The sequence below is a fragment of the Tachypleus tridentatus genome, chromosome 6 (genome assembly GCF_004210375.1).
Source record: "Tachypleus tridentatus isolate NWPU-2018 chromosome 6, ASM421037v1, whole genome shotgun sequence".
In the NCBI taxonomy this organism is placed as follows: Eukaryota; Metazoa; Arthropoda; class Merostomata; order Xiphosura; family Limulidae; genus Tachypleus; species Tachypleus tridentatus.
The window spans coordinates 111224679-111238360 of record NC_134830.1 but is presented as its reverse complement, the minus strand read 5'-3'; the positions used below and the strand labels follow the sequence as shown (position 1 = coordinate 111238360).

Genomic DNA, 13682 nt, shown 5'->3' with positions numbered 1-13682 from the left:
TACAAACACACAAGCAAACTATCCCATAATTATCAGTTTTTCTGGTTTTCTAACTGTGAAGAGCTGTTATGAATGCATCCAAGCTAGTTTATGTTTCTTGTGAAAATGAATCTTGTATTAAGAGAAATTGACAATTTTCTGTTCAGAAAACAACTTAATGTTTTAGATGAAAATATTGTCTCATTAAACATGAGAGGACTGTTAATAAATCCTGATAGACGTTGTGACCCGTAGTTGTAACAAGACTGGTATGATTTTCTATTAATGACCCAATAAGCAAAGAAGATTGAAGGCTATAAGCATTGTGTGTTATTTGAATGGTGATGATTTGATAGTCATTTATGTTAAATTTGTACTTATTGTAAGGGTGATGAATAAGTTGCAGAAGATTAGATGCCTAGAGAAGAAATGTCATTTCTTACTCTTGGATAAATTCATGTTTTTTTAATGTTGGTTTATAGAACTAAGAACTTGAAACTTGTATATCATTAAATAGTTATGACTTTATGCCATAAAAATTGGTATAATGTAAACAAAAAGTAGTTTAAATTTTGAATGTAAGTCACTAAAAACTTTGACATTGTACAGTAAAGGATGCTTGTGCAGAAAGGGTTAAGTGTAGATATTTCAAGTTGATAGTCAAGGAGGATTTGAATAGTTTTTACAATGACTCTATAGTCTGGGTTTATTGCAGTTAATAAGGATATTTATACTTTAACTTAAAGTATCTAAATACCTTCTCTCACTTACATAAGTTATATTCAGTTGCTAACAAACACCCAATAATTCAGTGATTATATCATAAGCAATACTTCCTAAACTCTAATTTTGTTTATACCACGAAGACTTCTTTGAAACTTTGAAAACAACTTTAGATCACAAGCTGTGTTCATTATGTTGGCATTAAACTTACTTTGTTTTAAACAGTATAAATTTCAGAATACATCTACATTAAAAAAAATGCAGACTACAACATTGTACCTTTTTAAGAATGCAGTTATTGACACAGTTATAACAAGTACAAAAACATCATTCAATTCTAGTGTGAGAATTGACATTTGATTTCTGTTTTCCCTCTTATTTATTTAGAGCTAGGAAATTCAACATAAATTACTCATAACATCATTATTCAGGTAAATAATATAACTTTTACTCTTGGAACCCTCTTGTCACATCCAGCTGTCACACACGTTCACAAATTGCTATTAGTTTTCTCTGATGTTTAATACTATATTTATAACTATAGAAACTCAAAGTTTGTCTCTCAAATGATGTATTATAGTAAATACATTTTTTCTGCACACAGAATTGTCTATTTTGATTTCAGTCCAAACTTTATTTTAATAGGAAATGCATTGATAAATTTAGTTGAATTTTAGAGGCTCTTATAACATGGTTCAAAAGCCAGCTAATTAGATTAGCTATAGGATATTTAATCGGTTATTATTTGTGTTCTTAGGTGCATTATTTAATTAAATAGATTTAGTGCAGTGTCATATTATTTGTATAAATACAAAGATTAAGTTTCATTAACAGTCAATAGCAGTAACAAACAGACCAAAGTACCGTATTTCTTGTTTCTCATGCACATTCTTTATTATCATGAAAGGAACTAAAAATACAAGTATTGGAAATATTAGGTAAAGTAAAGTAAAGTTGATTTATTTAGCTCATGTTACCCTATCAAATTCTGTAGTGATGGAATTATCAATGAGACATACTTCAAGACTGAAATTTAAGTAGAAACAGCTGTATGCTGTTTAGAGTTTTAAGTTGTTTATGGTAACTTTAGTTTCAACTACAATTTGAAATCATAAATAACTCCTGTTTCTTTATTTATAGAGTATGTATTTCATTTTTTATGGTGGATACAAGGTAGTCAAATAGACAAACCTTGTGTGTGTTTGTGTGTGTTAAAATTCTTTTTGTTCTTTAAAAAATGTTTGGAAATTAATATCTTTTCTTAAATGAATAATCTTCAGTCATAATAATGAAGTCACTTTTTAATGTCATTGCATGACTAGAGGAATATCAGATCCCAACCAATTTGATTTCTGCTTTTTACATTAAATTGGAGTAGTAATTAGCTATTTGACCATTATTTTGCATTGTATGTATGCTTTTTGCCATTGATGGCAAGCTTAATATGCTTTATGTAATTGACCAAAAACAATTGTACTTGAACTTCCTGTAGATGGATTCTCTGACCCCTGTGGATTAAATCTTACCTAATGTTAGGTTAATGATAATTTTTAGAAGTAACTTTAAAGTGAGTGTTAACAGTGTCTTTATTCTAGTACTGTTATCTTTTGAAGTTTATCATGAAATTCTTCCAAGTCTTGTCTCTTGTGTATATTTACATAATGCAATTAATTTTAGTGTCAGTTCTGTGTTTTAAAATGTTTTATTGTTGAAGTGATACTATCTAAAAACAGCCTACTTTAAGTAACTTGGTAAAGGTGTGTTTTTTATTCTGTTCAAAAGAGATGTTGATTGGTATCTTTGGTTGCTTTAGTGTGCAACAGCCCTAGGGTTATGCAGCTTTATAACCAGCTCTGGTGTTAGTGTAAGTAGTCCGATTTTATATACTTCTCTAGAATATATAAGGAGTAAAGTTATATTTTACTGAGTTAAGTTCATTTCTCTAATGTAAAGTAAATGTAGAATTTTTCAGACTGTATACTGGAGATTATTGGTATTTAGTTTATTTGTTAGCTCAGCCTACTAATAAATGACTACAGAGCATATCGGTGGTCATTCATGTCAGTCTTTGAGAAAAAATTCAAAGTACCTGTGATGTGATGGCAGTAAAATTTGGTTTTATACTAGCTCTTAAATAGATAAAAAAATTTGACATTTTCTAACAGTAAGCTTCAAAATGCTTTTCAGATGGGCTGTTCAGGTTATGTGATGTTAAGACAGGCCATTCCTAATCTTTTAATAAAATGGCTAAGATTTTCAAATGTGACACAGTATACAAATTAAGATATAATTACACACAATCTGCATGTCCATAGAACCATGAATTTGCAAACTTTATTTTAATTTTAATTCTATTTTTATACTGGATAAAACTATTGTTAGTTCCAAAGGCTTGAAGTTCATATGGTCTTGACTATAGTGAACTGATTGAAAGTCAAAGCATTAATACTGTATTGTAGCTACTAAAGTGACCCACTTTTACAGTTTCTTAAGTAAATTAGATTTTCTAACTTCATTTCATATGGTTGATAATGATGTACCTTGCATATGTACTTTAAAAAATCTGAGTTGTTTGAAGGTTTTGTGTGTGTGTGTGTTTTTTTTTAATTCTCTTACAGTATAGAAATGTTAATTTCAACAGGGTCTGGCTTTAAACATGCAATTGCTACATACAGTGTTCAGCGGATCATTCCTGAAAGGCAATGGAGCTGTTCCATCTCATAGCCCAGAGGTAGCTACTCTTCATAGCCATGCATTGCTAGCATGGTGCCTACTGGTTACAATTCTGTCAACCTCTCAAGTATTGGAGTTGGCAGCAAGGTAAGCTCTCCAGTGTGATTGAATAAGCTTTGATCTTTGTATTAATAGTTTGTAATAATGACTGTCATCATGTTGCATTCACAAAAGTGATTTGCTATAAGATGAGAGATTTGAATTTGGTTTGTCTAAGATATAGATTAATTGTTTATTGTTCTCCCACTAGGTAAAATGATCTGTGTATTAGGTAATTCTTCAAGCAGTTTTATCTGAACTCCCCAGGGTTGGTGAGAAGGTTACCATAGGTGATAACTGTACATGCCAGTTAAATTCTGATGTTTTTCTGAATTTTACTTTGGTCATCTTTTAATCCTTAATGAAATTTTGTTAGTCTCTCCTTACTTGTCAGCTAGTGGGTTTATTCACAGAACCTTAAAACTGTCTTTAAATTTTCTCTTTGCCTGACAACAAGTTCAAATATGTGTTTTTAACAGAATGAAACATAGAAATTAAAATGCATAAAGGCCTTACTTTTATTAGGATTAAACTTATCCCATGTTGTAGACCATATATTGGCTTTAGTGCTAAAACTTGGCCACATAAAATCTTTTCTAAATGGGGTTGTATATTATCTTTTACTAATAATGCAGTTATTAAGTATATTTTATTTAGAAATGATGATATACTGGAATCTAGTTTTTTATTGCTTTTCCATGTTTGGTACAGATTAGGTCTGTGAATGACAATAAATGTAAAAATACCTTTATGGTATGCACATACCATATCTTGCTTTGCTATATATATCATAAATTTTTTTTACTTGCAAGTTTAGCTTGAAGTGTACTAAATCTGGTTAATTTTCATGTTGATCCTGTTAATTGTTGTAGGGTTAAGGAGCTTATCTGCTGTTTCGTGGGATAGTTGTGTGCTACATTTTCTTTTTGGAACAGTTGTACATTTTTCCTTGCAATAAAAATGGTTTAGATACTATTTATCTAGTTTTTTTATTGGTGTGCTACATATATAATGTGGATTGTGAGAGCAGTTGTGGTAAAATTCATTTCTTATATTGAAGGAATAAATGTTTGCTGTAGGCATATAATGATAGTTTTAAGGTGCAGTGTTTGGTTCTTTCAGCTAATTGTTGAGTTGGTGAGGAATTTACCCTGCTAATAAATGATTTTTTATTCATCTTCACTGAGACTTTTCTTTACTTTTACTTGTAACAAATCACTACAGCTGTCCTTTTAGTTACTAGATCCAAATTTCTAACTTGTAGTTGTGAAGATTAAGCAACTATGTGTTTCTTAAGATTACCAAACCTGTATATGACCATATAGATTTTTTTGAAGGTTATAATCTTTTTGGCATTTTTAAATTCAATACGAATTTCTATAATTTTTAATAAGGTGGCTTTTGAAAATAAAGTTCTTAATTATTTTGGGATTTTAATAAATTGTTTTCAGTTCTACAAATTGTTAGCAGTCATCATAAATGGTGCCATTGGTTTTGTTTCTTAGTCCTACTGTTGATTTACTTTTTTTTTTCATTTGAAGATTATTGAAAAGGTAATTGTTTGTAAATTAGTGATTTATTAGTTTTGTATGTATAATAAACTATTTATTTACTTGCAGCCATTTGCAAAAGTTATCAGAATTATTAGAAAGCCCTAACTTAGAACTTCGAATAGCAGCAGGAGAGACAATTGCTGTTCTTTATGAAGTGATGAGAGAAATAGATGAGGTTTGAATTTTTATAGCTCTGTGTGTGGGTAAAAAATGTTATTTTACATGATCTTAAAGAATAAAAGTGACTGTGTGACAAAACTCTCAAAAGATGCAAGACAATGTGAAAAGAAAATGTAAAAAGAACAACAAAAACAGCTAGCTATATCTTGTGTAATATATTTTTCTTGTTATTCCTAAATGAGTATTTTATTTAAAAACAGGGAATGTAGACTTTAAAATTATTCAACTTGTACAACACAAAATGCATATAAAAATGGGAGCTAAATACTTTTATCACTTATTAAAGTAACTCAGCTGTTATGGTTATTTTTTAAATGTTTCTCTGTTAAATTTTTAGGTAAAATGCATGGTATAAGTATTGTACTGTAAAGTTATAAGCCAAATATTAACAGTTGTGGAGGATTAAGGTATTGTAATATGGGTACACTAAGGTTTTCACTTATTTTTACTCGTGCTGGTAAGGCCTGATAAAGATTAAGCTATCATTGTGATTCATGCTCAAATATTGATTTTAAAACCTACTTAGAGTATGAAGGTTTCATAAAGTTACTTGCCTGTGTGGTGTCTCTTATGAGGTTTGGAAAACTAACTTGTTTTTTAGAACGCAAGCACTTGGTAATTGAAAATATTTTCTAGGAGTTTGAAGGAGACAATATTGATGAACTGTGTGTGAAGTTACAACAACTAGCTACTGACAGTCAGAAGTTTCGTGCAAAGAAAGATCGTCGTCAGCAACGATCCAGTTTTCGAGATGTACTACGTGCAGTTGAGGTTTGTTATATTTATGTAATATTAAGGTTTTTTAAATAAAAAATGTTTTGAAAAGTTTTATTCATGAAAAAGGTGTGGACAATTGTAGTTTAGGATATATGGTTAAAATATGAAAATTTTTTTAACTCATGTTTAATGCACCATAAATGTCCAGATATTTAACATGATTAACTCTTGTTGCAATGTGGACCCACTTTGATCATGTGAACAATATTATCACTTTTGATAAGTTGATAGAACTCTTAAATTATATACATACACAAGATGTGATTTTCCTCAGTGTATCACTTGTGTAACCGTATCAAGTAGCATTTGGCTATTTGTTATAGTCTGTTTATCTGCTGGTGTTTTTATACACTGTAATTAGTATGGCTAAGTTTTCTCAGTTTGGGCATCATCAATTAACATTTTCAAATCTGCAAAAATTAAGACTTGGACTTGTTAGTATTTTCCATTTGTGTGTGACAAACCTGTTTTATATATCTAATAAAGAAACGTAGTCTGTAATGTAGTAAATTTTAAATATGTTACTGCAATATTTTACTAACAAAAGATGAATTAAATTTAATATTGTAGTTATAAGATAAACTATTTGTTTTAAAATAAAGTACAATAAAAAGAAGAAGAAATATTGTAATTTAGGAAGGAGAATCACCAGATGTGAGAGTGAAGTTTGGCAGAGAAATTCTCTATATTGACAGCTGGTGTAAGAAACGACAGTATGATGCTTTGTGTTATGTTCTAGGTTCTGGGATGAATTTACACCTCAAGGTAAGTTAGCACATTTAGGAGTAGAGCATTAATATTTATTAGCACTCATAAGTAGTAGAGTACTTTAATCATTTGGTAAAGTAACAATGATAAATTCACTCTAAGAGGTACTAAAACACAGATTAAGAAACATCAGCAACCTTTATGTTGGTATAGTTTAAGATATTTGAAGGAAAGACTAAAAAAACTGAAGGTAACAGTTAAATATGTTAATAAAAATGAAAACTGACTAAAGTAAATTAAAATTTGTATAAAAGAAAAATTGTTGGTTGAAGTAACAGTGCAGTGTGATTTCTCAAAGTAGGTGGAATATTCTTTACATTGTCCATTTCATCATGTGTACTCTATTACAGTTTCAGCCTTATAAGTAAAAAATACACTTCTTCATTCTGTCATTGTAAAGATATTTTGTTTTCTCTTAGTTTGACAAAATGAATGTTCAAAGTACAAAGATAAAGCCTTTAAAATTTTTGGTTATAACTGATGTGTTTTCTTGAAAAACCACTTGTGTTTAGTGCAATGAAATATTTCACCTAATATTTAGAAACACCATAGTCTTTAAAAATTCAACATGTTAAAAATGCATAAATATAAATGTAACAACTGATAAGAAACAACCATTGAAATCTTCTAGGTTTGGTTAGCCTGAGCAAGTCTAATCTCAAAAAATGGGAAATAAAATTAATACTCCAATTTATTTATGTTTTTTTTTTCATTTTATTATTGTAGAATAATACTGGTGAGATGCTGTTTCAAAGAATATTAAAAATAGTTATGGAATTTTAATATCTCTTTTTGATCAAAAAGTTTCATTTTAGATATTTTTAGTCAGTTTGATTTCAACTGATGTGTAGTAACATTTTCTTTTGGTACTTTATTTTGAGGTGTAATTTTTAAATCCTTTTTTATCTCTACATTTAAACTTTTTTCCTTTAATTTGAAGTTACTATTATCTTTTCCTCTCGTTCCCTTCAGAAGGTTTATGTCTTTGGCATTTCACATCTTTAAAGAATTTGGAAGAGCATTTTTTAAATCCTGACATAATTCTATAATATCCATGAAATGATTTTTTCTCCTCATAACTATTATAAACTTTTTTGTTAAAATAATTTTGACTACGATTCCTAACTGGTTTGTGAATATTCATAATCATGCATGGATTTTCAGTTGGCAAACAAAGTTCTGATGTCCATTGATCACTGATTAAACACTAGAACTTGTTGGATTTTGGTCAGCTACATGCTGCTAATCGAGATCCAAATTGGCTTTTTTCTTATTGAAGTGAAATGTCATTAAAAATTCAAAATATAAAAGTGATTGTTTCTATTCCTAAAATTGCCATTCTACAAAATTGTCAGATTGATATCAAGTAGTAATAGATTACAATTTTTTCATTAGAATGATTCAATTTGGGATAACAAAAGTGTCTCTGGTAATTAAACATGCATATTTTGTATAGTTTTCAAGTAGTATTTTGCAAACAATACTTACTGGGCTAAAATACAGAAAAACAAAATGTTGGTTAGTTATAGTTACTGTTACTAGTTGAATGACAAAAGTAATATGTTTCAACTTGTATATTTAAGATTTATCCAAAATAAAAGCTAATCAGCTTTTATCCTGTGACTTCTGTGACTATAAATGACTTTTAGTATAATTTGGGAAAAATTTACATTTATTGAGCAACATTTATATTAGTTCTATTTCATTTGCTATAATACTATTTATTTTATGTAGTAATAGCTTGCATAGGGATACTTATTACATTCTAAATCCTATGTTCTTCTAGCATTCAGGTTGTTAGTAGTTATTTTTAACTATGATGTTATTTTTACAGGAAAATGAGCTACTTCGAGATATTTTTGAATTAGGTGCTCCTGTTTCAAATGGTGGAATGGTCCAAAAAATCAGCAAATTTGATAGGGTAAGACTTTTTTAGCTTACTTATTGGTAGAACTAATTAATGACCAGTTACAGTTTTTTCATACAGTTTTTCTTTTATAAATGTTGACTATTTAATTTACAAACTAGTTTTAATTTTAAGATTAAAAATACTTTTATGTATCAGACGAATTTGAAATTTTGTATGCAAAATATTTTATAAACTTTAGCTAATTATCAAACTTTTTTAGAAGGATTTGTATTTTACCATATTTTTACTATTGCATCTGTACGAGTTTGGTTAACTGTATAAAAATTATGAATTAGACACAAATTATGCTTTTTTCATTCTGTATTTATTACACATAATGAAAACACAAATGTTAATCTAAATACCTCAAATCTGGTAACATCATACATCTAATTTATTGACCCTTCAGTCGTATGTGACCAACATTACAAAAGATGCAATGATGTAGTGCACATACACTAATGTTATGATATCCAAGAATTTAAAACCTGCCTTTACAAAGTAACCTGTTGTGGCTGTATTCTAGGGGACCATTATTTTGTGAAATGCACTTATATTTCAGTTATAATACATTTATATATGTATATACAATATTTCTATTTATGAATAAGTTAAATTTATATTTCTTAAAACAAAATGATAAATAAAGAAGTATAGAAAAGTTTTCTTCTAGTTATAAATTTTGTACTCATTTGTTGCTTTAAGTTGCTAATCCTTATCAAATTTCATATGTGGATGACATGAAAATTTTGTTTTAGATTTTATATATTTATGTGTCTATACACATTGAAATAAGTCATAAATTACTATATCATTATCACAGAATTCCACTATAATTTATCAAATTTAGTAACTCAGCTGTATCTGAGTCTAAAAATATTTTTCATGTTCACTAATATCTTATCTCACCACTTGTAACCGAACATGAAAATTAGGTTTCCCACATAACTATTTTGCAGAGGCTGAAAAAAAACAACCAAAAACTCAGTAGGGGACATTGAGCTTTCAGTTGGTTATATACATGTAACTGGGTAAAATAGATGTATGTAAGCAAATATTTTCAAAAAATGGAAGAGGTGATTGGGATGCACCTTAATTGAGTCTACATGCATTAATATCTCAGAAAATAAAGATAGACAGTTCTTATATTTTAGCTTGTTTGCATCTTTAATTTGAATATCTACTTCATAAGAAACTATAGACTTTATAAATCACAAGCATCTAATTTGAACCAGCGCTGCATTCAGTGTACTCTGTGACACAAAGTCAATATTTATTATTTTTTATATTGACTTTTGAAATAAGAATCAATTGTATGTATAATACTAAGATTGAGATTATAAACTACAGTTTGATACCAGACTTACTGACAAATTCATGGTAGTATTTGAATAAAATGTTGAATGTGAGTCTACAAATGTGTTGATGTGGCCTCTGACCTGTAACTGTAGTGTTAAGCAGCTAGGTATTGAAAGTTGCTGTCTTACTTTGTCCCATTGAAAGTTTTCTGGACTTTTCCATAAACTGTGGCATCCAGAAAATGCCTTTAAGACAATATTACAGTTTATAGCAATTAGTCATAATTGATACAGTCATAAGTAAAGAATTTAACTGTAACCTCTGAGACTGGAAACTGAATGCATATCTGATTGTGCCTTTACTGGTGAAGCCATGTTGTTAATAAAGTATTTGTGAAATGTACAAATGCATTTATTTTTTTCCTGCCAATTTAATGTAGAAAAATTTGTGTATTAATAACATAGTAAGAAGTGGTTCTTGCTTTTTGATTTAAGCTGTTATTGCATGCTTATGTGAAAGTTACATTAATATTTCAGTAGTGTTACTGTACGCATGCTTTAATAAAATATACACTGATCTTTTCACCCATATTGCATCATTTATTATGCAGGTTAAAGCAATAAGTCATTTACATAAATTTGCATAGATTTTTTTCACAGATTTATGGTATTTTTGCTGATATATTTTTTGTTAATGCATTTATTCTTGTGTGAATTTGTTTATAGAAGAAAATCCCCCAAACCCAGATGTCTGTTACCTGTGTTTTTAGTGTTTGGTGGATAAAATAAGAAAGTTTAATCTGCAAGTTTTGCAGTATTTCTGTTTAGTTGTTATACAGTATATAATGGGATATTCTAACCTTAATAACTTAAAATAGCACATGTACTTAACTTGATTTCTTTTCTTTGTAGCATATGGTAAATGTTGCAGCCTGTAAAGCCAGGACAAAATCAAGAGGCAAACTGAGAGACAAACGAGCAGATGTTATTGGATAGATCAAGTCTATTTTTAGGAAAATTGCTGTTATTGGCATATTTTTTGTAGGTTTGGGCCCTTATTCAGAATAAATTAGATGACAGTTATTGAAATAAGATAAAGATGTTATGAACAGAGCAGTTAAAATCATCTGGAGTACAGTTTCATGGAAATGACAGTTTGCAAGATGTTAGGAAGTTTATACTTTTTCCTTGTTAATCTACACAAAACTTGTATTGGTAATTGCCATCATAACATTGTATATAATAGTAATGAAAAGAGACTGAGTTGAAACAATTTGTTAATTCTGTTATAGTCTTCACAAAATTAATTCTAACAAGGAACTAGCTTCCACTATTGGGTCATTTCTTAAAATACAACATTGGAAGAACATTTCATACTACATTGAAAAGAAATTAAGAAATGTGCTAAAATCCAGCAGATTTTGGCACTTTAAAAACAATTCAGACCTTACCCAGAATACCTTTTTAATATATTTTTTATCCATTTTAATATTTATTTCTGATAAATTAGTAAGTGCTACCTGTAATTTTAAATTTAAGCCATCTTTGTAAATTTTTGAAGTGGCTGTAATATTGCAATTTTTCTTTCAAATAGTCTAGAGTTTATTATCCCCTAAGTTGTATTTTTGTACTTCATTGTTTTCTTTTTTTAAAATGGATATCAAGAAAATAAAACAGAATGGGCATAATATCACCTATATTTATTGGTAGGGATTCTTGTTAGATGCATAGAAATGCTTACAGCGTTTGATCTAAGTTTAAACATAATACATCTAACAGTTCTACTTCTCTATGCTAGACTTTTATTTCCCATTTATCTTCCTTTTAATACCCATTTCACATTTCCTCTTTCGGTTCTGTCGATTTCCCATTCTTCCTTCTACTAACACTCATTTTCTATTATTTTTCTTACTGTCACTTAATACACATCGTTTATCTTGGTGGTGTAAACTTTCAGTTTTTTTGCAATACCTTTTCTATATTATTCCTACTAATATACTTGTTCCCCTTTTTGTCCCTGTATTTTTCATTGTTCATCTGCATGATACTTTCTGGTTAAATCTTTTTCCTTTTTTGTGTGCTAACACTCTACTCTATTTGTAACATCCATTTTTGCTCTGATGTATAGATGTTTAATGTTAAGGAAAAGTCTAGAAAAAAAGAAATGCATGGCATTTTAATGGATTACATATTTTTAATAAAAACTAGGGATTTACTGGCAGTGTCAACATCAAGACTTGAGGCAACAACAGGAAAATATTTAAAAAAAACTGTTACTGATTTCAAACTCATCAGTGTTTAAAATTAGTGTATGTTAATTTTTGAAGTTTCTTGGTGTGACAAAAGATGGCAATTTTTCATTATTGGAAGAGATGATCAAAGTTTCTCAACAAAAGTCATTGTGAGCTTTAGTGAGAATACTAAGTGATTTATAGCTGCAACTTGTAAAGTTTAAAACTGCTAAAGTATTTATAAGACAACTGGCTATGACATGATACCTCACTGTATTGTGTTTTTATAGTTTGAAAAACTAGATTTTAACAATATTTGTATTGGATAAAATGTAAAAAATGTACCCTTATATTAAAAAAACTAGTAAATCAACAGGTAAGGAACTGCAGGCTTGTAATGTTTGAGATAGTTTAGTTTCAACTGTATTTCATGTGAAATGCATGTAAAACAGTGACAATTAAAAAGCACTTTATATGTACCGACCAATTTAAATATTTCAATCATGAATAGAAGATTAGATATAACTTTGCAAATGTTTAAAAGAATTTTCTTTTATTGTTAATCAGAATGGACAGAATGTATATTTTTCCCTTTTATGCACTTTTAACTTATGGTTAGGGTGTTTTTTGTTCTTAAGCTTCATTTTGGATGTAATATGTGGTTGTGTACTCAAAGTTTTTACTAAAACTTATGTGGTGGTAGGTGTTAGAATTAGAAAGTTTTTTTTGAAGCTATTAAAAAGCATTTTTGTGGTCTAGAAATGTGTATATGGTGAATTATTAATTAAACATATTTTTCTTGCACATCATGAACTGTTTTTACACAAGTTTTTTGGTAATATAACCTAAATAAAGTAAGCAACAGTGGAAAATATGACTAGTAGAGGGCCCTGTGTGTCTACATTTCGACACACAGTTACACAACCCCCTTTCAAACATGTGGTCAGCTTCCGGTCAGTTACCTCTTTCTTTGTGAACCTGACGATGACCGAAGAAGGTCGAAACGTTGTTCGCTCTTTCAAACATGTGGTCATGGTCAGTTACCTCTTTCTTTGTGAACCTGACGATGACCGAAGAAGGTCGAAACGTTGTTCGCTCTTCTATGTAAAGTGTTTTCTCAGCCCAAACGAGCCGTTTTGCATATAAATTTCTCAACAATTTTACCTCTTTCTTTGTGAACAATTCGAAACGTTGTTCGCTCTTCTATGTAAAGTGTTTTCTCAGCCCAAACGAGCCGTTTTTGCATATAAATTTCTCAACAATTGGGTTTCTCGTCATCACTGATTAATGGGTTATCTGTTTTCTGCCCACCGCGGGTATTGAAATCCGATTTTCTAATGCTATAAATCCTCAGAAGTACCGCTGTACAGCATGGAAGGGGTCATCACTGGGAATTGCATCAGTTGTGATTGTTATCTTTTGAATTGCTCTCACTTGAATAGATTAGACGACGATTTAAGTAAGTAAACGTTTTAAAGTTAACATAAATATG

General features: G+C 29.4%; 1 protein-coding gene across 1 annotated transcript in view; it reads left to right on the top strand.

The window, feature by feature from the left end:
* The window catches only part of LOC143253299 (interferon-related developmental regulator 1-like), a 41495-nt gene extending 28543 nt beyond the window's left edge, over nucleotides 1-12952 (top strand). The window contains exons 6-12 of the mRNA XM_076506950.1: nucleotides 2516-2566; nucleotides 3344-3522; nucleotides 5094-5202; nucleotides 5844-5978; nucleotides 6621-6749; nucleotides 8587-8673; nucleotides 10872-12952. Coding sequence (XP_076363065.1) covers nucleotides 2516-2566; nucleotides 3344-3522; nucleotides 5094-5202; nucleotides 5844-5978; nucleotides 6621-6749; nucleotides 8587-8673; nucleotides 10872-10955 — 774 coding nt within the window. The 3' untranslated portion in view covers nucleotides 10956-12952. The remainder of the gene's footprint in view (nucleotides 1-2515; nucleotides 2567-3343; nucleotides 3523-5093; nucleotides 5203-5843; nucleotides 5979-6620; nucleotides 6750-8586; nucleotides 8674-10871) is intronic.
* Nucleotides 12953-13682: the final 730 nt, after the last annotated feature.